The sequence below is a fragment of the Podarcis tiliguerta genome (assembly GCF_965153285.1).
Source record: "Podarcis tiliguerta genome assembly, chromosome: 2".
In the NCBI taxonomy this organism is placed as follows: domain Eukaryota; kingdom Metazoa; phylum Chordata; class Lepidosauria; order Squamata; family Lacertidae; genus Podarcis; species Podarcis tiliguerta.
This window is the reverse complement of record NC_139535.1, coordinates 58,094,538-58,121,557: the sequence shown is the minus strand read 5'-3', so window position 1 is coordinate 58,121,557 and position 27,020 is coordinate 58,094,538. Positions and strand designations below refer to the sequence as shown.

Genomic DNA, 27,020 nt, shown 5'->3' with positions numbered 1-27,020 from the left:
CCCAAATAACATGAGTCACACCCACTTTTTTGCGGCATGGGCCCACTGTCCAGGCTTCCTCCGTTCCCAGGTTTATTGCAAAATGGAGGTGCCCATCCACTGAAACAATGGCAGTTCTGGTTGTTGTTGCAAATCTGTAGAGAGAACAATGAGGAAATTTGACATTACCCTTTCCTTGTTAGCAGAAACATCACACATTGTGATCATTCCAATCCAAAAGCACAGCAGGGTGGATTTGTAAGGAGCGCTTGCACCTTCTGTTGACAACTGTTAGGGCTCAACAACACTACATCTATATGAAGAATGTCTCATCTCCCCCACCCCCACAAAGTCATGTCTAATACCACCCAGCCTTCCTAAGAATTGCAGTGGAAATTCCTATCATTTCTACCAACCAAGTTCCAATGGATATGTTTTCACCCTTCAAAAGTATACTGGGATATATGCACATTCCCAAAATGGGACCAAACTGACTTTCCACTATTTTTAACCTCCCAGCAAATGTTTCCCGTAACATTGTCTGGCCATGATGGGTGTGGATAGCTTCTTCTCAAAAACTGCAACGTGGCTTAACAACAGCTAGCACATCGAACACATGGTATCCAAAGTCTACATAACACTCAACCACCCCCCTATGCCAAACAAATCTATGAAGACCTCAATTTGACATCTATGTTTGAAAGCCCATCCATAAATACATGCAGTTGTACAGGAAGCCATTCTAGCAGGCCACAGGGCAGAGTAGCTAACATGGTGCCCTCCAGATGTTCTGGGATAACACTAGCTATGGAGGAGAACTCAGTTTTCCGTGGATTTATAAACAAATTTTAAATTTTTTGAGGCAGGCCAGGGTCTGAACCAGTTGAGCTTTGCTCACATCAGTTTGTCTATTTATGCAGGGGTTATGCTCTGAGGCACTGCATGTATCAGTGAAATCACATATATTTCCTCCTACAGATAGAAATAAAAATCACTAATTGAATGGGCAAGTAGCACAGAGTTCCGTATTTAGAAGGCAGAAACCAAGATACCTACTCCATGGCCATTGCATTTCTTCCCACAGTCTCCAGTGTCAAAGAAGGAGGTGTTTCTACAGCGCCCCTCAAAGCAAATCTGTAGGAGGAAGACAGGCATTCAGGATAAAACTGAAGCAGTACTATGAAATGTATTCCTAGGCCGGGAGATAATCAAAGCTGCATCCATTGCTTCACCCCACAGATTATTGTTCCGTGGTTCCCCTCCACAGCTTGCTGATCTGCTGACATGAGGTTGAACAAGAATTATTTTGCTTTCACAGGTCTGTAGTGTTCCACCCAATATTTGATGTGGTGGAGCTGGTGAAACGCAAACCAGCCTCAAGCCTCAGAGCATTCCCTTGTATTGAGCACAGTTCTCAGAAGGATACAAGGGATCAAATCTGGGGGTTGGGAACATTCCCTCCCACATGGCACTCCTTTCCAACAAGCACATGACAATGAGCACACTCATTGTCATGGACTGGTTGGATGGCAGGAGGCACAAGCTGGGGAACCCCCAAGGGAACCCCCAAGGAAGGAAGACTCAGAGCTAGGGGGAGTGGTGGTGGGACAACAATGGGTGGTCCGAGGGAGAAGAGGGAACAGATTGGCAGGAGGAAGCGTCAGAAGCTGAAGCAGCAACAGGATTTAGTGAGCAGGAAGAGCATGGGGCAGAGAGCAGTCCAGAATCAGAGGCAGAAGAGGAAGGTGGGCATGGGACAGAGATGAAGTAGGCTGCTGAAGAAGCCAGGGAGTCCCCCGCTCCTACTATGACCAACCCCCTGTCCATCCTGATATCCCAGAACATACAGAGAAATTAGGAGGACAGAGCAATGAGAGATAAGACAACAGAGCCTTAGGCTGCTGGGGCAAGAAGTTGAAGAGGAACCTTACAGAGTGGTGGGAAGGTGGTGACCTTCAGTCCTCACAATTGCCTCACTGGGGCGAGACCTACTGGGAAGAGTTGCTGTGATCACAAGGCCTGTGCTATTTTGGTTTCTTTGAATAAAGAGCTAACTTCACTGGCACTGGTGTTTTTTCTTCTGACCTATTCCTGGCTCTGGTTCCTGACACTCATTTCTGAAGAGAGTTCCACTTGTTTTTTCTTTTTCAAAGCTGTATCAAACCTCTGAAAAAGTGGCGTCACTCAGGTGCTTTGAAAACAAAACAAACTGAGCTCTCTCCATAGCACACGGTTGGAAAAGGTGCCTGAGCATTGTAGGCAACCTGCACTTACATGGCTGTCACCACACTTTGTTCCTGCCATCACAAGGCCCGGGTCTAACATGTCACCTTCGTCTTCATTTCGGTATACATGAGTCCCACGACAGAATATGTTCCTTCCATCTAATGTGATAGTCGTGTCAATTGCAACAGCATTGGACTCCAAAGGCTTGGAAGCAGAACTTTGGCACTGTATCTTGCCGCACTTAGCATCTCTGGAAAGTGAAAATAGTGCATAAGAACCTGAGCATTCTGGCTAAAGTGTCAGCTTTTCTTCACATTCAAGAAACTATCATTTCCATCCTACAAAATGAGCAAATTTGAGACAGAGAACTTTCTATGGGTCCAGGAGCTAATGTTCCTTAGGCACAACTAATGGTGTGTTTGCATCAACTTTTCCCTGGATATATCTTGGGATCACCCTCAAAGGAGTCAATGCTTAGAGTTAGGCTTGGTTTTGAGAAATAAAGTTTCTCATTAGAGTTTCTCATGAGGGATCACCTAAGCCTCCTCCTTAAAAGATTGGTGGCAACCCATCAATAAGTAGTACCTGAGGTGGCCAGCTGGGCCTCTTTTCTAAGTAGCAGATTTGTTCACAAATGAGCACCTCACACAGTTCATTTCACACAGTAGGTGGGGGTCTTACTCACAAGTCATGCTGCTTTTCTTTTTAGATGCAAACCACACACTCAGAAAAGCCAGCAGAAGGATATTTTGAAAAAGAGTGACCCGAAAGAATGGTTTACGTTCACATGGCATGAACATTCACTAAAATATTCAATCTAAGCAACTGAATATTGCTAACAAAATTCCTAAGGAACCAGAAGTCATCTTCAGCCAGTTACAATAGAAAACTGGTTATTTTTAAGCCTTTAACCTGTAAGGACACCAATCCCACCCAGAATAGTTGGATCTGCTTTCTACCTTAAGTTGCACTTCCTGTATCGGCCATTGATATCCTTCCCACAGTTCCCATAGGAATCGCCAGCAGCATTAACCCTCTCAAAGCAGATGTCAGGTGCTGGCCTTGCTCCTGCATGGAAGAGATTCATGTAACTGCTTTCTATGGAAGATAGTAGCTTACCCAAATCTGCCAACCACTGACTTTCTACCATGGCAGTAGATGTGAACTCTCTACTGTGAAGAGCAAAAAAACCAACAGCAACACTAAGAAACCGAGGTATACGAGATAAGTCATCAGTATCACTCCCCCTGTGGCACAGGATAGCATAGCATTTCTCAAACTTGGGTCTCCAACTGTTGTGGAACTACTACTCCCATCATCCCTGACCACTGGTCCTGCTAGCTAGGCATGATAGGAGTTGTAGTCCAACAACAGCTGAGGACCCAAATTTGAAAAAAACTGGCTAGTGTGGCAGCCGATTGCTACGAACAGTGGAAATGTAAGATATGTGTAATGTGCTCCACACGTAGCTTATGAAGCAACTTTTCTTGGTATGTGGAATCATGAGAAGTCCATACTCCTTTTAAAGAAAGGTTTTTTAATTCCACATGGCTGTGAAGAAAGTTCAAAAAGCTATTCCCCACCATTCAAAATATCATAGGCAAGAAATAGGAAAGTGGGGACCAATATTAAATTGTTTGCTAAAACCATATTTATTTAAAAGGCAATGTCTTCCATAATTTTTAGAGACCAGGAGATTCAGTTTTTGACAATCTGGATAGAAAATTACTGGTAGAGTAAAAGGAACGGTTTTCCTCATTCCATTTGGTTGGACTGCTACCAGCCACAATAAAGGTATGGACCCAACAGGTTGATCATATTCAACTGGGGACAGGGCTGTGTAGCAGAAGGGATTTTAGCATATGCAATTTCCCTTGAACCTACTGCACTGTGATAGGAGAAGCTGCTCCTGCTAAAATTCACTCTACTTATCTATTAAGAGCACACAAGTCACGGTTGCATCTGGTCACAGCAGACTCAATGGATGTAAAGTCCATTCCCCAATCTATCATTTTCCCTGCTCCTCTGTCCTAATACAGCTCCATCCCTCAAGCTCAGGATATCAGCAGGGGAACAATTTGCTCCTTCCCTTCCCTAGACCCCATGCTGTTTGAAAAGCCCCCCATCCCATTTAGTCACATGTCCCTCCTTACCATATCCCCAGAGCTGCAAGCACTGCTGTTCATACGTGAGGCACATTCCGCTGTAGCAATACGCCCTGCCACTCGCACAAGGAGTGCCATCCAGTTGGTAGAAGTTTGCGGGGCAGAACGGGGATTTGCCTGTACAGTATTCTGGCAGGTCACAAGGTCTGGCTTGTTCCCGGCAAAGAGTCCCCGGTGAAATCAACTAAAGAAAGAGGAAACAATTAAAAGAGTCGCTCCAGGGTAAAACTCAGGTAAGCACACCTGGTGACTTAAGTGAACAGGTTCATCTTTCTGCCTGTAGGTTTCCCACACCTTCTAAAATGTTCATGATTTTATAGAATACCAGTTTGAATAGGTATGCATTGGTGTACCTATTCCATCAATCCAGCAGTCCCACAACCTTGTGGGCACACTGTATTGGTCAGCAGCAGCAGTGACAGGAGGGTGGCTTCTGGGCATTGCTGCACCCTTGTTTGTCCTTAATGACATAGGTTCGATCCCCAACATCTCCATTTTTTAAAAGATCTCACTCAGACAGCAGTGCTGGTAAAGACCACTGAGGAGCTTCTGTTACTAGCCAGAGTAGACAGCACCAGGTTAGATGGGAAGGGCAGGGAGCAGCCTATGTCTGTATTCTGCACGGTGCCTGGAATATACTGCTGGCACAACATAAAGTTTCAACGCAAAGACAGGGCGGAAGAGAAGTATCCGTGCTCACATAAAAACACAATGAATCTTGTGTGCAGAACTCTGAAGGACTAACAGCTGCTCCTCACCATCCTCAGGGCTACGGCGACTGCTTTAAAGTGCGGTGATTGTCAGCCTTGTTCCGGCTGCAGGCAGTTGACACCATGTAGAGCAGGTGTAGGGAACCTTTGGCATTCCAGATGCTGATGGATTCCAACTCCCATCATCCCTGGCCACTGGCTATGCTGGCTGTGGCTGATGGGAGTTATAGTTCAGCAACATCTGGAAGACAAAAGATTCCCTGAAACTGATGGAGAGGATTAAAATGTTGCAGTTGTCTGCAAAAAGATGGAAATTGCTTGGAGAACGACTGGACCTGATAAACTGGCCACAAACAGAGCCAACATGTGCAGTGGTGGTGGTGATGATGATGATGATGATGATGATGGGCCGCCCATCTGTCTGGGTTGTACCAGGCACCTGATTCTAATGGAAGTCGGCATTTGGAGAGGAGCATGGAAGCAGTTAACATACCAAGACTATTTTAACTACACTTGCCTAGGAAAACTGAGACGTAAAATGAGACACAGGCATCTGCACCCCACCCGAGCCTACCGCTACAGTTTTATCAGTCAGTTGGCTGGCAAAGGAATTCAGCTTTGGGTAGTGCAAAGCAGAAGAGAAAGCTATTAAGCGAGATACAAGGCAGTTTAATCCCCCCGGAAAACAGCCTCTGTGTGCCTAAGTACATGTTTTGTCTCCCTAGCATTGAGGCGCCTGCAGCGCAGAAAAAGAAATATCAATAACTGGTAATAGAATCGAGCAGGGAGGCCCCACACCAGCCAGTTGCCTGCTTTGAAAGACAAGCCATCCACTTGCAGTTGCTATATCCCATAAACACAAGGCGGCACCAGTATAAGCCAAAACAGCTGGCGGGGTGGGGTGGGGGCTGGGGCTGAGGAGTAGGTTTCCCACAAGACGAGAAAATAGGTGGCTCTTTCACAGTCTCGCCTAGGCACACAAACACCTGTAGATTTCTGTCCAGCAGTAACAGAAGGCATTTCAAGAAAAATGCAGCCTGACGCTAGCAAAATACACTTGTGGCATTGTCAAAAGTGAGCGGTTTGTGCATATTTAAATGACCAGGTCTCCCTGCGGAAGTGGGGCTTGCTCACTTGGTTTGCTGTTTCTGTGTTTACTATAAGGAAAGCCACATATTTCAACCCCTGTGCCCAGTTTACCGTTGAAAGTGCTATGCATGTGTTCTTCCATTTAAAGTGGAGTACTTTTTATACCTGGGTTTCCCAAAAGAAGTGTGAATCTAACATGCAAACCAGCCCCAGACAGAACAAGGTCACAGTCTCCCTCCCTCTCCTTCTCAGTTATTGTCCTATAAACAGGAAAGCAAACCTTTATTTGTTGTGCTGTACAGAGAGGAACCAAGTAACCCCACCTTGCAGAGGTGACAGCAAGTTCCATGGGCACACTCAGCACCAGGCTTCAGAGAGCAATTAGAGGCATTGCAACAAGGATTATTACATTCCTAAGGGAGAGGGGGAAGAAACAAGACACGTGCTGTGTTTACAGGGCAGACAAAAAAACACCAGGGAGCATTGGGCCGCTTTCCAGGGCAGGTTGTAAGGTTGTAACTGCATGTGCAATTGGTCTTTAAAGCACACACATAACAAATAACCTGGAGCGAGCTGCAAGCACATTTTCTAACTGTATCACTACCTCCATGATGTGCTTGGGAGCTGCCAGAATTATTGAACTGCAGCAATTCTCACATAAATTTGGATCAAAATGCTATCCTTATTATCATTGTCATTCATTTATTTCATTGCCGAATCGCTTCCCATGAGATTGTGCATCTAGTCTAGTTTTGTGCTTCTGTCACAAGAAAAATTGTCTTCCAGATGCCACAAGACTCTTGGTTCTTTAGTTGCAAAGGAGATTTGGAATTACAATCAGCCAAGTAATCATTCTATGGGGGTGGGACAGAGGCAGAACTATTCCAGGTTTACAGAGAGTGTTTGTGTTGCTGATATGTCACTGTAACATAATTCCATTTTCTCTCTCTGCTTACTGTTGAAGCCTATGTTTTAGTTTTTAAAAGTTGTTGTAACATGGATAAGAGAAAGTCGTGCCAGTGACCCCTTTGATCATGAAATAAGTCCATCGAGAGTTACCTCTTCTTCTCCACAATCACACTCTTCCCCTTCCTCCAGGTAGCCGTTTCCACATCTCTGTCCTCCATATAAGGTCTTGGTATCTGGCATATTGTAAAGACACATCCCTCCACCAGACTGCAGGTACCTGTCCAGCTCCTTCATATTGCATCTGTTGAATACCCTGGGGAATGGGTCCCTGCAAGCAAGGAGGGCACATTGCTTTGAATGGATTGTGAAGTAATGCATTACAGTGACACAAGAAAATATTTTGTTACTAGAAACCACCAGAGAACAATGCTTCCTTTCCCTATTGGTATATCATTACTGTGTCAAGTGAATGGCAGGCACAACAGAATTGCCCTTTTTGCCTTTAAGCAGGAATCCGTCCTGTACAAAATATTTTTTTGGGGGGGGATGCTGTTTCATTTTATCACTGAACTTTAAGTGCTAGACTGTTAGAACTTTCCTGACCTCTGAGAGAGTGAAAAACATGGTGGGTAGATTTATATTTGGGCTTGTCCACTGTTCCACCTGTCTTGTTGCTTTCCCCCAGAAAAACTGGCTCTTTACTGCTGAATTGGAGCAAACGCCAATCAGGTTTTCTGTGGATTGATGTTTGTTCTGATTCAGCAGGAAAGTGGCGGGGAAAACAGAAAACCACTTTGGCTCATGGCTAGAAGCACAGGGGAAGCAGAAAATCTCTCAGAAGTGTGGGTGAGCCCTTGACCAAGTTATAATTCAGATTAAAGCTCCTTCCTCAAGTCAGTCGCAAATAAAGGAAAGCACTCTTATGCAACCCAGTTTGTAGCATGTTTTTACCAAACAATGAGAAGAGCCGCCTCACCCTGTTGCAGCAGCCATGATGCAACCTCCATCTCTAGCGCTGGCCGTACAGCAGCCAGCCGCATCGTGGCTCATGCCAAAGTTATGGCCCATCTCATGGGCCATGGTGGCAGCAACTCCAATGGCATTTTCAGAGTGATCCTGTCCAGACAAGGAATCAAGGGTGAGAGTCAGTATACCATGCAGCAAAGTGTGAACAGAAATATGCATTATCTGGCACAGGAGATGGGCCTGTCCATCAGAATGCCCAATGTGGCGTAGGTGCAAGATGCTCTCCTCTTCCTCAGCTGCGCAACATTCCTGGGAAGAACTACTCTCAGACTCAAGCCAGGGATCAGGAGGAACCTGTGCCCCTCCAGCTGCTGTTGGGACTCCCAACTCCCATCATCTCAGCATATCCTGGACAGGGATGACAGGAGTTGGGAGGGCAGCATCCTTGGGAAGGGGGCAAACTGGAGTGACCACCCCAGGCTCCACACTCTGATAGGTACTAGGTACCAACAACCCCGCTGCTTCCCATCCACCCAGCGAGACTCTTCGCCGCCTTTGTTCCTATAGTGAGGCAGGGTGGGAGCAGAGGGCCTTGGTGATACCAAAGTGGCAGAAAAAGCAGGGGAATGTAAACCAGGGGGACAGAGGGGCTGTGATGGCCTGGGAATCCGATTCAGAGGCTGAACCGGAGGAATCCCAGCCTGCACAGGAGTCCCCACCTCCAGGGCCGGCTGAACTGGGGCAGGGCCTTGATTCTGAAGCGCCTGCACCTGTGCCGGATCCTCAGGAGCAGGTACCAGGTGAATCCACTCTGGCTCCGGAGGTGGTTGAGGACTCAGTGCCTACAGGTGAGTCCCCCCCTGGGTCCAGTAACCCTTCAGCCTCTCCTGAACTGCAGAGGCTCAGGACGGAGAGGCGGAGGGAACTGGTTTCTCCCAGGAGGAGTGCTCGCCTTAAGGCCAGGAGAGGCGGGTCTCCTGGGGGCCAGGGCCGACCCTGGCCTCAGAGAAGATAAAGGCCAGTCAGCCCGGTCCCAGGTTGCGGGAGCAACGTCGTTGAAGAGCTGTTTCGGCCAGCACCCAGTCCGGTTCCCTCAGAGTTCCTGTCCTTGCCTGGCTCCTCGCTGTGGACCCCACCTCGCTCGTGGAGGACTGTCTGCCGACCCTTGACTCAGGTCCTGGACCTCGCCCCTGGACCAGCACAGGGGCAGCTGTTGCTGCAGCAGCAGAAGACCAAACAAGAAGTGAGGTGGGGAAAGGGGTGCCACTGCCATCACAATTAAGAGGATGGGTGCCAGAAGCAGGGAGAATATGAAGGAATTGTGGGTGGGGGGTGGGTGCTGACAATGTCATTTGCCACAAGTCCTCTTAGGGATGCCCTGAGAACTGGAGTCCAACAGCACCTGAAGATAACATGTGCCCCATAAATGTTTTAAGCTAAGATCTCATGCATATCTACTCAGAAATAAATTTCACCGTGCTCAAGGGTACTCCCAGGTAAGTGTACATAAAACTGCAATTCTAGTTTACTGGGACGATGATCACAGGAATCTGTGATAGGGTCACACATCATCTCAAGTGGTGCTCTTGGGGCAAAGGGTAGTCTCCTGAATTACCACCAAGCAATGTTAATTTGTGACCTTGCATTCTCTGGATGGTGGTTTCATCAGGCACAAAACAATACGGGAAGTATCCAGTGGAAGGTTGGGATGCTGTGTTGCTACTCATTTCGCTGGATCTTGTGCACAGCAACTTCCTGGAGGGTTATGCTCTTTGTCAATTTTATGAAGCTTACCATATTCACTCCTCCAGACTGGTAGACAGAACACATGGCCATCAAGGGGGCCAAGCCAATTGTAGTACCGTGGAAGGACATCCCACTGAAACAGATTTGGAGAGATGTTGCAGAGAAGAGCTGCTTGTCTAAGTGCCCAGCATTCCATAGCAGTCTGTGCTGCCCTTTCTCCACTGCCATCACTGAAAGCAAACCTGGACAGGGCTGGGTGGCAGCGAGGTTGGGGCTGTGCAGTGCTCTGGTAGGGTCACCACGTACAGTAGGTGTTCCCACTCTGCCCTGATCTCACTACCACCCTGCTATACCCCAGCACCGTTCCAATAAGCAGCAATGATCCCAGTGGTTCATTAAACACTGCAAACATTAAAGGATTCACACAAACCACAGCCTTTTGAATTGGTTTATGCATGCAGTTACATTTTAGAGGCAAATCTGGAAATTAAGCCTACGTTTATTGCTTTCTACAAAAGTTACAAGTCAATACGAACCAACGCAAATCTTCTATAGAAGGGGTTGGCAAGACATGAAAGTGGTTGCAGGTATTTTTGAAACAGGATCTGCATTTGGTCCTTTATACCAGGGAGGGGGGCACACACCTAAAGTGTGACTAGTATCAACACAGTTACATAGAACAGTACCAGTTCACATTTAGTAGCTAGAGAACTCGGAGCAGCGGTCACATTATTCCTATAAAAACAACTTACGTGATTAGCTGGGCATTGTCGTGCTTTTTGTACATAAGCAGCTTACGCCTCCAAGCAAGAAAAGACCACAGGGTCGAATGTGGGTTCTCAGAGATGTCACACTTATTGTGGTCATTCCAAACCTCAAGCCCAACCAGAGCAACCCGTATGTTCAGAGATTTGTAAAACTAAGAGGTTGGAGAAAAGAGCTGGAGTTAATCACATGCCTCTGTTTCTACCATATTATAGCTCCAATATGAGTTACATCTTCCTAGAAGACAGTACACCCAATTCTTCCTTACCTAGCACTCCTTGGGAAATAAATGTACATAAAACATGCAGCAAAAGCTGGAACTGAATTCTTTGTGATTCTTAGAGCTGTACTAGACATTACATGCAAACGCTCAGAATTTGCCACTGATTGCTTAAATATTTGGAAAAGCAGCTGGGAGGAAAGGGGATGTACAGAAAAAAACAGCATAGAGTTAGGTTCTTAATCTTTTTACATGCCAATCATTTTTCTCCTTCAAATGTCCCCTGCAGTGGCTTTCCCCCATACAACAAATTTGTCCTCTGAAATACACATTTGTATTATTATTAATAATAATAATAATAATTGATACACCAAAAAAGCAAAAAACAAAACAAGAACACAAACAAAACAGTAATAAAGTCAATATTAATTACAAATCAATAAAGCAAAAAGTGCTCCTTAGACTGTAGACCTGACCTCCCCTCCATTCCTCATTTCATTTATATATTATTTGTTGCCAATACACACTTTTATCTTAAATTAACTAATTATTGGTTTATCTTAAGTTTCATATCTTTCTTAAAGCTACTACTAAAATTATTCAAATACACATTTGGAACTTCACAGGAAAACAGCGACCTTGGGATGAAAGTTGGAATGATGGGAGGGATGAAAGTTAAGCACTCCTCCCCCTGCCATTTTTTTTCAACAAATGAAACTTCCCAAACTCTTTTCTTATTTTTTTAAAAAGTGAATATTCACATATAAGCATGTGGTTAAGTCCTTAGCATTTGACATCTTTCTTTAAAAAAATAAAAGCCGTTTTCTCATAAAATGTTGCTATTTGGTCTCACCTTATCTACATAATTGGCAGCCTCTAGTAACTTATTTTTGGTTGCTTGAAGATCATAATTATGCTTCTGAAACTGGGGAGGGAAAAGCATTTCAGAATTATGCCATAAAATATCACTGCCATTCCTAACTCTGTGAAATTTATTCCTTTGAGATTCTGACCCTGACTCACTTGGAGAGCTGCCTGTTTTTACAGCCCAACTACCAGGGATTTGAAACTCGCATTTCAATTTATCCCACGAACATTTACAAGCTTTAATAATTTCCTTGTACTCTGCGCTTCCAGAAAACACTTAAATAATTTTTTCGAATTCTTTAGATAAAAAGTTCAGCATAGTCTGTATACGGTCAAGTTTTTGGAGCACATTTCAGGCACCTTTGTGTATTTCAGGCACTGTTATAATAACCTCTAATTTTAGAAATGGAAAGGTTGAACAGCCCTCATGGAGGTACACAGCTCTTATGATGTGGCTTACTCAGCAACATCAGAATGGCACCGAAATCAAAACCAGCTCTTAGCACAGCAGAGTCTAGTTACCCTGCCTGTCCTAGCAGAATTAGTGTCACCACTCACCCCTGAGAGATTAGTGGGGTTCATGAAAGTACAGTCCAGATGGCATAGATGCTAATGGTTTCTTGCTGCAGCTGACTGCCCACTAACCAGTGTTGATTATTCCTCTGTATCAGGCTATTTGTAATTATAAAAAGAGCACAATCTCTCTGTCCTACATGACCGAACACAGCTGTAACATTATCCTGAAATGCCGCCTATACGTTTTTGGCAGGATTAGTTGTATTCTCCTTATATGCACAGAATGCTATCTAGTAGTCAGTGTTCTAATCCCTGTCCCTCAAGCTCTGCTGGTTGCATCGCCCACACTAGCCTCGGGGCAACTTATCCCATCCAGATGTTTGCATAGCAACCTCCATAAATTGCTGTGCTGGTTTTTGCAGACACTGCAGAGCAGATGTAGCTTCTGCTTTGCAGTGTCTGCAAAAAAACACTACCCAAAAACGGGTGTGATGTGCATGTCCCTTAAAATATTGTCTGTTAACTGAACATAGGTTGCTTGATCCAAGCAACTACTATTTGTGGGTCTGTTTTGTGAAGTGGGTTTTTCCCCCTTTTAGGGTGCGATTGGGGAAAAGGTTGCCTATTTTTCTATCTGATGTCTCCTTATGTATTTCTGTATTCACTTTGTCTAGTAAAAGGAGGGTGAGCAAACAACCAGAAAACCCAGAATGTTATTTTTCTCACACCACCTGCTCAGCTTCTCAGTGCCTACCTGTCAATCACCTGACATTACAATATCACCAGGTGAAATGTTCTCCTTTGCCTGCACAATTTGAAATCAAACCACAATAGCATAGGCAGGGAGTTTTGCAGGTGTCAATGACCAGCTGATTAATAGTGCCTCTAGACCAGTGTTTCTTGAACTCAGGTAACCAGCTGTGGATGGACTACAACTCCCATCAACCTTGACCACTGGGTCCCGCTAGCTAGGGATGATGGGATTTGTAGTCCAACCACAGCTGAGGACTCAAGCTTGAGAAACACTGCTCTAAACCCTGCTTTTGACAGGTAGCCATATCCTTTCCTGCCTCACACTTGGCACCATATATGTAGGGCAAGGGGCCATGACTTGAGCAAGTGAACAGACCTGACAGGTCTACAAGTTAGATCAGTGGGCCAGAGTTAACCCATCACTGTCTGAGGCTGAGAAAAACGCAGTGGTTTGTCTACTCTGCTTGGAACAATTTGTAACCAGGGGCCCAAGTGGGATTGCAGTTTTGGTTGTAAAATCCAAATGGCACTAGTTGTGATTAACTAAACACAATAGTCATGCATGATATTTATGCATAGAGAATTCAGAAACACAAACTCTAGCATAATGGAAGCCTTGTGTGTATGTGCATGTGTGCAGACACACAGATATGTCACAACAGGGAGAATGTGTCCTTTACATCAATTGTAAAATTGCAAGTGGGAAAACAACAGTCATGAAGAGATCCAGTTATGCAGAGAGGATCAAGTTACCCCGACATAAATTATATGAGCAGCGATGAAATCTTAGGAGAAGAGTGTGCCAGGAAAAAAAGCCATTAAAATAAAAGATGCGTGAATGACCTAATGCTCTTGGGGATGGTTAACAAGACAAAGACCCAACTAGCTCCAGGTCACTGATTAGAAACAGATTCCAGGCACATGCAGACAGGATGTTTTTACATTTCTGTCAGTTGCTAACATACACAATATGAAATATATGAGTGCTCTCAATACAATTTGATCCTTTGCTACATGTTTCAGCAGAAGGGTCTGCAGCTAAAAGAACAGGAGAAGAGAAGTATACAGATCTGGGATAAGGAGCATTGTTAAATCAGGTTTGGAAAACGCACATAAATTATACTCATTTTATTTCTATACCGCTTTGTATTTCTAAGAAAAAAATATCAAAGCAGTTTAAAAGACATTAAAACATCAAATAAAACAATCCAAGACAAAACATTCCTGTTTTGCTATTTTTGGTAGCTCACCAGGTCCAATTAACATATTAATTGGAGCAGGATATTTTGATTTTGTGTCATAGTTTTCTGTATTTTTACTTTAAAGCAGCCTCCAAAGTTACTATTAACACCAAAGGGATGGGGATATGGATGCAGGATCCCCCTATAGCTCCTTGTGATTTGTCTTTTTACTTAAGACAAATCACCAGAAGGTCCAATCATTGATCTCACATGTAATAATAGTTTGGCCCTGAACTGTCTATCCTGGGTTTGATTCTGGATCTGGTATAAATCCACGTCCCTCTTACCTCTGCATAATCAGCCACTAGAAGGAGCTCCACATATTTCATAGACTGTTGGTCATCCCTCTTCACCTATGGTGACAAAAGTACACATCCCAAACTGTTTCATGAGGCTCCTTGAAATCCAAAAAACACTTTTATAAAAATGTACTCATTTTGTGAGGTTCAAAAATAATTAGAAATAATTAGAAACTGTTTGTATTCCTCATAATTTCAAGAGAAAACCCCACCTCTCCAGCTCAGATTTGAGGACAGTATAGGTGACATGTGGGCAAAGAAGAGGAAGGAGAAGTTCTGTTATGGATTTTCAGCTCAGACTTCATTTTCCTGGGGTGGACCTAAGGCAAATTACTGTTTTTTAGCCTCAGTCCTTCATCTGTAATCTAGGAATAATGATGCGGCCTTTTTTATACTGCTGTTCCTATGATTATTGAGATAATACAAGTGAAGTACTTTAAACACTTAAGCATGAATCATCGTTTTTCTTAAAGCTTTCAAAACAGATGTCTTCTAGGATGCAACGGAATAATTCAGAAGTACTAACCCTGCGATAACTGGACCCGGCTGGGCCTGTCAATTCTCCAAGCCAATCCATAGGCTTTGATCCTGAATGCTGGTTTCCACAGGTACCCCTGGCAACCTTGAGATGTTCAGACCTGTAGATCAAGTGTTGCTCTTGGCTATGAGGCAGTGGTTCCAAGATATAACTGAGGTTGTTGCTCAATACTATAAGGCCACTGGAAGACAAAATCAATAAAGCAGAAGTTATGGAGCGGAAGTATTTACACTTCATTATTCCTCTGGGATTGCTCAGTCACTAGAGCATCTTAATCTTAATCTCAGGGTCATGGCTTCGAGCTTCATGTTGGGCAAAAGATTCATGCATTTGCAGGAAGTTGCACTAGATGTCCTTCATGGTCTCTTCCAACTCAATGATTCCATGAATACAAACCAATAATCGCCTAGCTTGGTGTATATTTTGCAGAATAATTTCTTACTGAATTTGTATAAAGGCCTGTTTTCAACAAAGGAAACTAATCTAGTATTGTTTCATGAGAATTGCCTATATAAAATTGGGTGTTTTTGCTCTCCCAGTTATTATTTATGCAGAATGACTGGGAACAATTTCTCAAATGAGATTGTTTTGAGTGCATTGTACCAAGGAAGAAGTGTTTGGCCTTAGAGATAGTTACACCCTTCCCCACCTGCTCACTTCCCCCCTTGAGAAGTACAAACATATGCAAGCGTTTAGCTTCTGTATTTCTCCAGTAATTCTGAAAGGACTTAGAACAACATGAAGGATACTGGCCAGCACATGGACCAACTCTACTGTAAATGAAAAACGAGGTTTCAGATAGTCATTTTGCAGCCAGGGATAAAATACCGGGAAATGGGGGGGGGGGGGAGGGTGAAAGTAGGCCAGCATGCACCTGCGATGCTTCCTATTTTGTGTTGTGTGGGCTCTGTGTATTATGTCAGCCATAAATGGCCAGGATTTGCTTTGTTTACACTACTGGACAGTTTGTTTACATTAAAGTGACTTGAGGTCATTGAGGGATTTGGAGGGGGGGAAAAAATTGGCCAAAACTGTTTCCTGACTGGATGGCAGCCCAGCTTTCAAATGGCTTTGAATAAAGGTGACCAAAAGGAAACCACGTCCTGTTTATAAAAATAATCTCTTTAACTTGTCATTTCAGGAGGTCAAATCATCTCACGTGGAATAAATATGTGCATATCTGTACAACAGACTTGTGGCTAACATGGGATGTTATAGAATTCTGTTCTTGCGACGGGTAAATGGAAGAGAACAGCTTTTCAGAAGAAGCATGTATGTCAAGATTGCTATAAAATGCTGGCACTGAAAGGAAGAAATTCAGAATAATCTGTTGAGATAAAGAGATAAGATTCTAAGAAGGCAGGAAAGCAAGCATGCGGTGGAAACTGAAGATACTGAAATGAGTCTATTGATGATGAGATTTTATGTAAGATAGAATTCAGAGGAATAGAATCTTGAGTATCTAATGAACATTTCTTCCTATGGTGCTTGGGGATGAAAATCTTAATGCAGATAACCTCCTTTTGAATGTACATATCTGGGGGTCCCTCACTGATGTCATTTGTCATTTCAGTATAGTTCAGTTGGTACAGCATGAGTCTCTTAAATCTCAGGGTCGTAGGTTTGAGCCCCATCTTGAGCAGAAGATTCCTACACTGCAGAGGGTTAGACTAGATGACTCTTGTGGTCCCTTCCAACACTGCATTTGTGTGATTCTGATTCTAAGTTTGAGCTGGGGCAACATAAGAACTGTTATTGTGGCTTAGATCAGGGCATGGTCAGGCTGAAGCTACACAGGTCTAGGTCTGGTCAGTGTCTGGATGGGAGACCACTTGGGAACCACATGTCTGCTGCACAGGGTTCCATTGTAGGAAAAAAGGAGGATATAAGTGCAATAAATAAACAAATCAAATCTACCATTCTGTTATCAACAGTGTAGCTCAGTAGTCCAAGTCCAGTTCAAGTCGTTTCATTGGTCATGTTGTTCAGATGCCTGATTATTATCTTCCAAAGCAACTACTCTATTCTGAACTTAAAATTGGAAAGCGTAATGCTGGTGGTCAACAAAAGAGGTTGAAAGACTCTCTCAAGGCAAATCTTTAAAAAATGTAGTATAAACACCAACAATTGGGAAACACTGGCCTGCGAGCACTCCAGTTGGAGAACAGCCTTTACCAAAGGTGTCATGGGCTTTGAAGACACTTGAACTCAGGATGAAAGGGAGAAACGTGTTAAGAGGAAGGCACGCTTAGCAAATCCTCGCCGTGATCAACTCCTGCCTGAAAACCTATGCCCCCACAGGGGAAGGATGTGTAGACCCAGAATTGGCCTCCACAGTCACTTACAGACTCACTGTTAAGACTGTGTTCATGGATGGGTAGCAGCTGCCATAGTTAATACCCATTTACATCTGTCACCATTCCTCCATGTATGGCTTAAAAATAACTAATGAATGGCTTAAAAAAACATGTCATTGTCATATTGTCTGATAGGGAATTACAAGACTATCAGGATGTCCCTGTGATCCCAGAGAACTAATCTAATTTGAGATTCTGTAAGGAAGAGCTTGACCTTACCGTAGACCATTGCATATGCTGAGTGCCACACTTGAGTCTTCTACCGCTCTCACTGTACCATGGTAAAAGCAATGATCCTGGAAGGACAGAACAAAGACTGTCAAGGTATTATTCTGTAAATTTATTCTTCCTCCTCAACTCCCCTTGATGGTCGATGCAAGAAGAGGATAGCAAAATGTATAGATTCTTCTCCACCTGCTCCCCAAAATACCCTGCATATGAGAAGTCCACAGTCCAAGAAGGGTTTCAAAAAGCACATGGCTTGAGTATAAACACCTTGTCATTTCCATCTGGCAATGTACATGTACTATTTTGTGGAAAACATTTATACATTCAAGTCTCCTTTTCTTTAGGTATATTCCACCACTGTAAGCAGCTCGTCTGGTGTAACAGTTAAAATCAGAAGGCCCAATTTCAAATCTCTGCAAACCTCACTGAGTGACCTTGGGCTTGTCACTATCTCTACAGTTTGCTGTGAGGAAAGAATGGAGGCAAGTGCCTTGTATGTTGCCTTTAGCCTCTTGGAAGAAAGGTGGAACATGAACGTAACAGTTAAATGAAATGTTCCCATTCTATAATCTCATAAAGAAATATTCAGGTGTGAATAAAGTACAGATCAGTTATTCATAACCTCTCATTTTGGCATAATACTATTGAGTCCTGCAGTATTATTGAACGTAATTCCTTTGAAAGCCTGCCTAAAGGCCAAATCCAAAGCACACTGAAATCAATATGAACTTTACCGCTTTCTCCAAATGGTTCCCGGAGCATTGTTACTTTTCAGATCTTTAAAACACCCACATGGCATGAAGTGATAAAGCCCTATTGTAGCAGGTTCCTGTCATTACAAATGGCAGGAAAAATGCGCTTTACAACCCAATTGCCAATAAAATTCCACCACAGTAATCTTTCTCATGAAACTTTAAGCCTAGAGGAAGGGAAGAGGAAGCAGCATCAAGAAGGATGAGCTCATAGACACAAGCTTTTTCATTTTTTAATCATCTAATTAGCAATATGAATTTTTGCACTGTTTCGATGAAGTGCCAGCCAGTCAAAGCATTTCCACACAGTTAATTCATGAAGAAGGTCCTGCTGGATATGAGCCAGCTGGCAAGGGCTAGCTTTGCAGTGAACTGAGAATATAACTAACGTTCAGATCCCTCTTAGCAGAGGACAAAAGCAGAGAGGCCAGCTCATGGTTATCCAGTTTTAGATTCAATAGGACTTCTTGAGAAGAAGTGTGACCTGCCATGGTGGAACAAGAGCCAATCCAGTTTGTATTGTATGGCCCAGTTCACACATCATAGCAAACCATAGTTAATTGCTTACCGTGAATGCACTGATCTGGGCTGCCTTGGTTCTTCTGCCTATTGCACAGGAGAAACCAACTACAGCCTACATTTGTCGTCTCCATTCACTATTCCCTCTAGGCTCCCTAGGGTGGGGACTCTGTGGCTGGGCATGCAATACTTACTGTGTTGTTCAACGTCACAGTGTGGGGAGTTCCACTCTTAGTATAATGCGTTTCTGTATAGCCTGGTGCAAAGAGGTTCCTGCCAGCAACAAAGGAGAGACAAAAGAGAGCAGGAAAGAATTATATTTTGCATGTCATTATCTAAACTGTCCACCTCTGTGAAATCTTCCTATCATACATCATTAAAAGCTTACACCAATTTCTTACAAAAGCTTTTTTTAAAAAACAACAACAACAACAACATTGTCATGTGGCATTTGGGCCTGCCAAAGTTGTATGTAGAAAATAGAAATCTTTAAAATAAATAAAAGTACAGTCTTTTTAAGAAGATCAGACCTAACCATTCTTAAGGAAATCAGCCCTGAGTGCTCACTGGAAGGACAGATCCTGAAGCTGAGGCTCCAATACTTTGGCCACCTCATGAGAAGAGAAGACTCCCTGGAAAAAACCCTGATGTTGGGAAAGATGGAGGGCACAAGGAGAAGGGGACAACAGAGGACGAGATGGTTGGACAGTATTCTCGAAGCTACTAGCATGAGTTTGACTAAACTGTGGGAGGCAGTGGAAGACAGAAGTGCCTGGCGTGCTCTGGTCCATGGGGTCACGAAGAGTCAGACACGACTAAACAACTAAACAACAACAACAACTAATCTTCCTTTGGGTCTGTACAATATATTGTTGGAGATGCAGCTGGCGTGGCAGAGTGGAGTGGAGGTGGCATTGTTCACCTTGCTTCCCAGTGTGGAGGTTGCTGCTAGTAACCAAGAGGGAGAGGTGAGGCGGGGCAGAGGTTGGTGCTGTGCAAGCACAGCAGCAGAGCCAATCCGGTGCATTTGCAGTGTGCTGACCTCCCCACTGACTTGCCCTTTTCCTTCTTGGTTATTGGCAGTGAGCTCCGTGTTGAGAAGCCAAGTGGGCAGTGCTGTCCTGTTCCGCTGGACACCACTGTGTTGCTAAAATAACCTGCAATGTGTACCATCAAGCTGAGTAAAATACACAAATGCAACTAGGGGAAAGATAGGCTTTTTGAGGGCTTTGCGGGAAGTCTAGTATTCACCGACAAATGGCCCCTGGCACTTCACCATGATCTGTGAGTCATCAGGAGAGATAAAGGAAAATGCATCTCTTTTCTTCGCTCCCTTCAGAAGGATCATCATTTAAACACCTGCATCATTTAAGTTAACTTCAAAAGTTGTATAGCTCACTGTCTGGCCTAGGGTAAGCTGTTAGCTCTTAGTTGCATGTCTTTCACAGAAGGTTACGATATTAAAAGTACCTCTGTATACTGAATGTGCTCTAGAGATAAATAAAGCCAACTAATGCCAATATGGCAACCTTTTATCGTTACTGTACTCCAGCAAAATTAATTTAGCTTCCCTGGCCTTCTTTGCTGATACAGAACACCAAGCCTTGCAACTGCAGACTACAGATAACCACAATAAAACAAAAACCCTAAACAAAAAATACTGCAAAGTAAGCTCTCTATTATCTCCTATGTTGTCATGGTCTGGAAAGCAAGAAAGAATTATTTCCCCCACCCAAACTATTAGCTTCCAGGAAACTGACATAAGCAATATGCTCAGAGCAAGCAATGGCCTTAGGAGAGGCTGTGCCAAACTTGCTTCAGGTGTGGTAAACCCAGATGAGGTTAAATAATAATAATAATTAAAGTAGTGACTCCTGGAAGCACTTCACAGATATGCAAAGGGTTTGACCAGTGTAAGCTCTTCCAAATTGGCAGTTCAATTGCACACATGAAACTATAACTAAAAACATGGAAGTCACATGGAATTTTAGAATTTGAATGGAGTAGTACTTTTTTATTTCATCAGGGGACCTCGCATTCTAATATTATGAGAGGAGACAAAATCCAATTTACCCACTTTCCCCATTCTATTTATAAATTTTGTGAAAATTTATCCCATTTACTTTCTCTCTCTCTCTCTCTCTCTCTCTCTCTCTCTCTCTCACACACACACACACACACACACACGTATGTATCCTGGTTCTTAAGTCTGGGCTGAGACCAAGAATATGAAAGTATATTTGAGCAATATATCTGTAGTACAGACTGAAACAAAATGGTCATTCCCTCTGACAGGAGAATCTGGTAATTGTAGTTCTGTGAGGATGAGGGTGGGGAAGAGGGATCTCTAAACAGAATTTTCAGCCTTACCAAACAGCAATATCCAAGATTTTTTTGGTGGATGCTGATAACAAACTGGTACAAAACACAAATACTTGTAATGTAGGTATATCCAAAGTCAAAGATAAGAGCATGTGATAATTGACACACCGACAACCAAGGCCAGCTGACATCAGCTGAGAGCTTGAGTATGACCATTTTGTCCTAATAGGCAATGAATTGTCAGGGGAGCTATAAAATCATTGCTCTTTCATGAACTGCCATATGCAGATCACCATTCATCCAAATCACAACTACCAGCATCTCCAAGTTACCTAACTTACCCATACATATAACACTGTACCCCTATGCCTTTTACTTGAACTTCATTTTACTTGAAAATCTTTCATCTTCTCCCATCTTTGGACATCTGATTAAAAGAGGATAGATTCAAAGCTACTGAGTTATGACTTGCACTTTGGCATATGTACGACGACACTAAGGGCACTATAAGCTCAATGGATATTGTTTATACATTCCCTGAATTGTGTGTCTCTCACTCCATTTCCCCTTATTGTTTCCCAACCTATGATGCCATTCTTTAGACTACAAAAGAAACAGGAAATTTTGGGGTTATTTACACCGAGCAAACAAAACCCAACAATCTGAGTTTTGCCCTACTAACGCAAACTTAATATTATTGTGGTCAAGGCTAACTCCGGAGGGTGGGTATTTACCAGGGCCCCAAGAACAACTGAGATCCCATCGCTCTAAAAGTCCTGCCATTTCCACTTTACTCGGTATATTCCAAGAAGATCAGGTGCAGCTTAATAGAATTGTTATGTCCCATTGGGGCACAGCCACCATGGTGGAGTAGCAGGACATGTTGAGCACTCAACAGTGGCGAGTGCTGGGCAGTGAATGCCAAGCCGCAGCAAGTGGCAGGCGCCCAGTTGCAAAGTGGGGGCCGGGCACAGTGAGGGCGGTGCCTTTGCCTCAAGCAGCAAAATAATCCAGCCTGGTCCTGAGTATGAATCTTATTCTAGAGAAGCCAAAATACAAGTAATCATGTGGTATTTTTATTTTGTAAAAGTCAGGATAAAAATATTCAAAATGAAAATTTTCAGTTACTGTAACTTGCTGGTTTCCATTTTTTGTCAGCCTACCACACAAATGTCAGTAAACGCTAAATGTGTCATGCTGTGGTTAATGAGTATGGGCAAGATGTGAAGGACCTACCGGTAAGTACAAATGTGGCCAGCATGTGACAAATTGGGCTAAGTCCTGAAACAAGGCAAGTCACAGATTCTAATTTTCCCTATGGGTAGAGGCTATGGGCCATCCAGCACAACAGCTCTTACATCAGGAATTTAAGAGGAGGAAAAGCCCATGGTGCAGTCAAGGAGCCCTACCTGTGTACTCCCCACCTCCAGGGGTCATCCTACTGTCTGGAACATATGTTGTTTTGAGATTATTTGCAATCCCTATATTTTTTGAAAAAACAAAAAGACCTTTCTCATTCTTATGTTCTTATTGTCAAACCCATGGACCCAAAATAACCAGGGTTAAACTAACTTAATGGCTATGAGCCACACCATTTCATGCTTATGAATACAAAAATAAAACATCCTTAATTGGACACTAAACAAATGCCTGGCTGGGATCTACAGTTAAATCCAGCATAAAATAAAACCAAACATTGAAATGGCAATCTAACACACATGAGCAGCAATGTAATTCTGAGGTCATTTGGCCAACTTTTTGCATGTGTTGTTATTTATTTGAAAGAGGAAGGTCTTGCTGACGAATGTGTTCATATCACAAACAGCTGTGGTAAACATTTTCCTTTGTGCGCTATAAGTTGCACACACACACATGATTGTGACATGGTTCAGACGTTGGCACTAAGCCAAATCATGGCTTAGCCTGAATGAGCACCAGTAAAAACTGCAGCAACATTAGTGCTGTTCTCGTGAGACCCAACACTATTCCACAGGTTTGCATAGCATTACATGTGAACCTGGGCTCATGGTTTATCTCACTCCAAACTATTAGTTCTAACTTTTGCTCGTTGAATAGTTGTTGGTTTATTATTTCTCAGATGTTATTGTTTTGGTTCTTTAAACAAATATATAGTAGAGATTTGGACTGACTTTTATGTACAACAGGTCTCTGAGGTCCATGTTTTAGATGAAGGTACAGTTCTGAAAATGCCTAAATAAATAAATGTCTATTTGTCACACCTACTAAAACAGGAATGGGGAACTGCCAACACCGGACTGGACGTAGGTCCCAGTGCCTTTCTGCCATGACCTCTCCTCTTTAGCCCTGCTCCATCCTCTTCCGTACCAGTGCCCAGTGATGACTTCCCAACCTGTTGGGTTTTCATGCTGGTCAGGAAGAAGGAGAAGCTTCTTTTCTTTCCACCCACCACAGAACCAAAGCAAGAGGAGGGCACAGAGAACAAAAGAGAGAGAAAGAGGTGGGGAGGAAGAGATGGGTGCCTCTGCCCACTTTTGGCTTTGGTCCCACCTGCCACCAGGTGGCCACGCCACCAATATGGATCCCCCAAGAAATCACTCCCAAGCAACTCACAACATACAAAACGCTTCCTCATTACCTCTGCTATTAAAACTCACATATGCATTTACTGCAGACCTTAGGCACTTCCAGTATACTGTACAGAAATAGCTCTAAGTTTCTCTTGTGATAAAGAATATGAGCCACTTGGTTCAGATTCTCTGCCTCCCCCCCCCAAAAAAAAATACTTTTTGTTTCTTTTCTGCCAAGGGGATGAAAATCACTAAGTGGTTCTGCTGACTAATATGACAGTTATTATTTTTCCAGCATCACAGGCAATGGCCCTAAAGAAGAATACAAGTTAACTATGACAGTGAATGTCGTGAAAAATCAGCCAAATCTAGACTACCTGGCAGGAAAGCAGTGTCAGCCCCATAGATCAGGCTCTATTCTCTAACAAAGACTGACCAGCCAGTGATTTCAAAAAGTAGTTTGTGCATCAGCCCAACCCTGTTGTAGGGGGCTGATAGCATTTTGCCAGCTGTTGGCTTCAATCTCCTATTCTATCTTCAGAAAGGAAGCTGCTTCTGCTGATAAGATTAACAACAAAACTGGAACTGTTTTTCAAAGCTGATGTGATTTCAGAAATGGCTGGAGCACACACACACACAACCCGTTTTATATTGGTAATATGTGGAGGGTTGCAGCTTTAACCCAGAAGAAAAAAATAACTGGCCCATATCTAGGCAAGTGAAAGCTGACCTTGATACACCCACATAGCATGCACCCAGCGTTTGCTTTGAAAGAATAACTTCTGTGGGTGCAGGCTGCTTGCTGCTGTCTGCAGTTTTGAATGTCCTGCTGCTGAAGTATAGATGCAGGCTGTATGTGGACAGCTGCTGCCAGTTTTCATTGAGCTGCAAACTTCAGGAGCAGGGTCAAATCCAAGGAGTGAGCAAGGGCCTGGCCCACAGCCACAATGTACAGATGTCTTAAAGTCTTGTTTCCAGCCCCATTCAGAGCCCTCTTGGCTTGGCTCGGCTCTGTCAATGATACCATTGTTCCTAACAAATCCTCCATCTTAACACCATGGGGCAGATCAGCGAAAGTGCCTGCAGTGAAGAGGCTTCTATTTTGTGGTATAGGGTGGGGAGTGTCAAATATTTTATGTATGAGGCAGATGGAAATTAGGTTAGAAAAGAGCATTGTGTCATCCGAATGGCAACAAGGGAACAGAGGCACATACATCGCAGCTCCCTTGTCGCGTGGCTCTTCTGGAGATTTCATCAGCCCCCTACATGACTGAAGCCTCCACCAGAACGGAGAGATAAATCCATACTTTCCAACATGCCTCCATGGCATCATAGAACCATAGTTGGAAGGGACCACAGGGATCATCTGGTCCAATCCCCTCTAGTGCAGGAGTCTTCCACCCAAGGTGAAGCTCAAACCCACAGCCCTGAGATTGAGAGTCCTATGCTCTACCAACTGAGCTATCCCTCATGGTCAGAGGGATGCAAGGACTGAGGAAGGGGAAGGCACATTCCCTCAGCACCATCCCAGAATATTTTTATGCCTAAAGAACAACTCAAATGGTGTCCCCTCTGCATGGGCTTCCTTGGTATCTGCACCATTCCTACACCCATCCTTGACTTCATCATTTTGCTCTCATCGGAGAAAGTTGTTTCACCCCACCATAAGAGCTATCCTACCTCTGGTTCCAGGAGACGAACAAAAAGTACATAAGAACATAACCGTAGCTCAGCGGTAGAGCATCCTTTGTGCTCTACCACCCCAGAGAGCCCCAAATTCAATCCTCAGGATCTCCAGGCAAGACTGGGAATGTTCTTGGCCTGAAGCCTTGGAGAGCTGCTACCAATGAGTGTGGATAATATTAAGCTAGATGGACCAATGATCTGACTTGGTATAAGGTAGGCTCCAAGTTTCCTATGTGTTCAAAGTCCAAAGAGAGAAATAAAAGATGAAATTCCAATGAACAGAAACTAAGAGATACAAAATACTGCATGTCTTGCTTTCATTCACACTAGATGATGTCAGTCAGCACTGGCTAGGTCTTCAACCTAAGACAGAAGCATAGCTATAATTTAAAGATATCCAGCAATACAGATTAATGAGTAAATGGGGACAATTTCAAATCAGGAAAGAGAAAGTACAGCTCAAGAGAGAAAAACTGATAAGAAGTCACAACATCAGCCTCACTGAAAAACTATGAGCAGCTTCCAGGGACGGGACGAGAAAGGAAAGGGAAGCAGGTGAGAATTGAAATATACAAAAGCACAAACAAACAAATAAATAAACGGTTTTGAGTTTTCAGAATTCAAGGGTCTGGATTAATTTGAGAAATTTACCTTCAATCTAATGTAAAACCCACAAAAATACTTTTGAACAATATGGACTGTTGCTGCAGATGATACTGTATATTCATAGTTTTCACAGCAACGGAAACAAAGTATTATAAGAGTATGTGAAAGGGTAATTGATGACTTGGCTTGTTAGTCCAGTGGATAAATGGTATAAGCAAGTGAATGGAACAGATCAGGAGCTTCCTCCACCTCAGTAATTCCTGACAACGGCTATTTATTATTATGACATCATCAAACTGGGAATATGTCCATGTCCTTTGCACTTATAAACATCTATATATGTATATTGGGAGAGCACCTGGGAACCCTGTATATATAGTGTTGAGTCCCATGATGGAAGAAAGATGGATTGCCCCTTTATGATAGTAGTTGCAGAAAAAGTTATGGAGCATAAGAGACAACATAGAGAGGTCAAATCTAAGACATCATTCTCTATTATTTGGTTTCCATTTGTCAAATTTGTTTTGCAGGGAGGGTGCATTGCAGTAATCCAGCCTTGAGGTTACCAATGCATGGTCTACAGCAGTCAGGCTATCCATATTATGACAGTCAAAATCCAATATCTATTCACTGATTTTGACAGGGGTATGTCAAAATGAGGTCAAAATCACATGTGCCAAGGCCCACTGACAGCAAATTCTTAATATGAAACAATAAACCTGCCCAAATGGCTTGCCAAGAACACTTGGAAGTAGAGGAAGGATTTATTTCTCAGCAATGCTTTATACATTGTTGGATTAGGACCCAAATCCCAGTTCCTACACTGCTGTGATTCCTTTTGGCTGCAGTACAAATGCCTTCAAGTGAGTGATAATTTGACTTTGCTCTGCCGCATTACTCCAATAACATGAAATCACCATTTGTTATGAAAAACAAAACCATCCCACCCATGCAGTATATGCCAGTAATGAACTGCTTTTTAAATTCCAGAATCACATGGGATTGGAAATGT

General features: G+C 43.4%; 1 protein-coding gene across 2 annotated transcripts in view; it reads right to left on the bottom strand.

The window, feature by feature from the left end:
• ADAM19 (ADAM metallopeptidase domain 19) overlaps nucleotides 1–27,020 on the bottom strand; it is a 57,251-nt gene that overhangs the window by 9,184 nt on the left and 21,047 nt on the right. For both annotated transcript variants that reach the window (XM_083422716.1, XM_083422717.1), the window contains exons 4-18: nucleotides 19,040–19,118; nucleotides 17,566–17,642; nucleotides 14,978–15,170; nucleotides 14,440–14,505; nucleotides 11,629–11,700; nucleotides 10,543–10,709; nucleotides 9,839–9,923; nucleotides 8,055–8,194; nucleotides 7,229–7,406; nucleotides 6,493–6,582; nucleotides 4,359–4,554; nucleotides 3,165–3,273; nucleotides 2,254–2,455; nucleotides 1,036–1,113; nucleotides 26–134 (exon numbers count right to left, since the gene is read on the bottom strand). In XM_083422716.1, coding sequence (XP_083278842.1) covers nucleotides 26–134; nucleotides 1,036–1,113; nucleotides 2,254–2,455; nucleotides 3,165–3,273; nucleotides 4,359–4,554; nucleotides 6,493–6,582; nucleotides 7,229–7,406; nucleotides 8,055–8,194; nucleotides 9,839–9,923; nucleotides 10,543–10,709; nucleotides 11,629–11,700; nucleotides 14,440–14,505; nucleotides 14,978–15,170; nucleotides 17,566–17,642; nucleotides 19,040–19,118 — 1,841 coding nt within the window. The remainder of the gene's footprint in view (nucleotides 1–25; nucleotides 135–1,035; nucleotides 1,114–2,253; nucleotides 2,456–3,164; nucleotides 3,274–4,358; nucleotides 4,555–6,492; nucleotides 6,583–7,228; nucleotides 7,407–8,054; nucleotides 8,195–9,838; nucleotides 9,924–10,542; nucleotides 10,710–11,628; nucleotides 11,701–14,439; nucleotides 14,506–14,977; nucleotides 15,171–17,565; nucleotides 17,643–19,039; nucleotides 19,119–27,020) is intronic.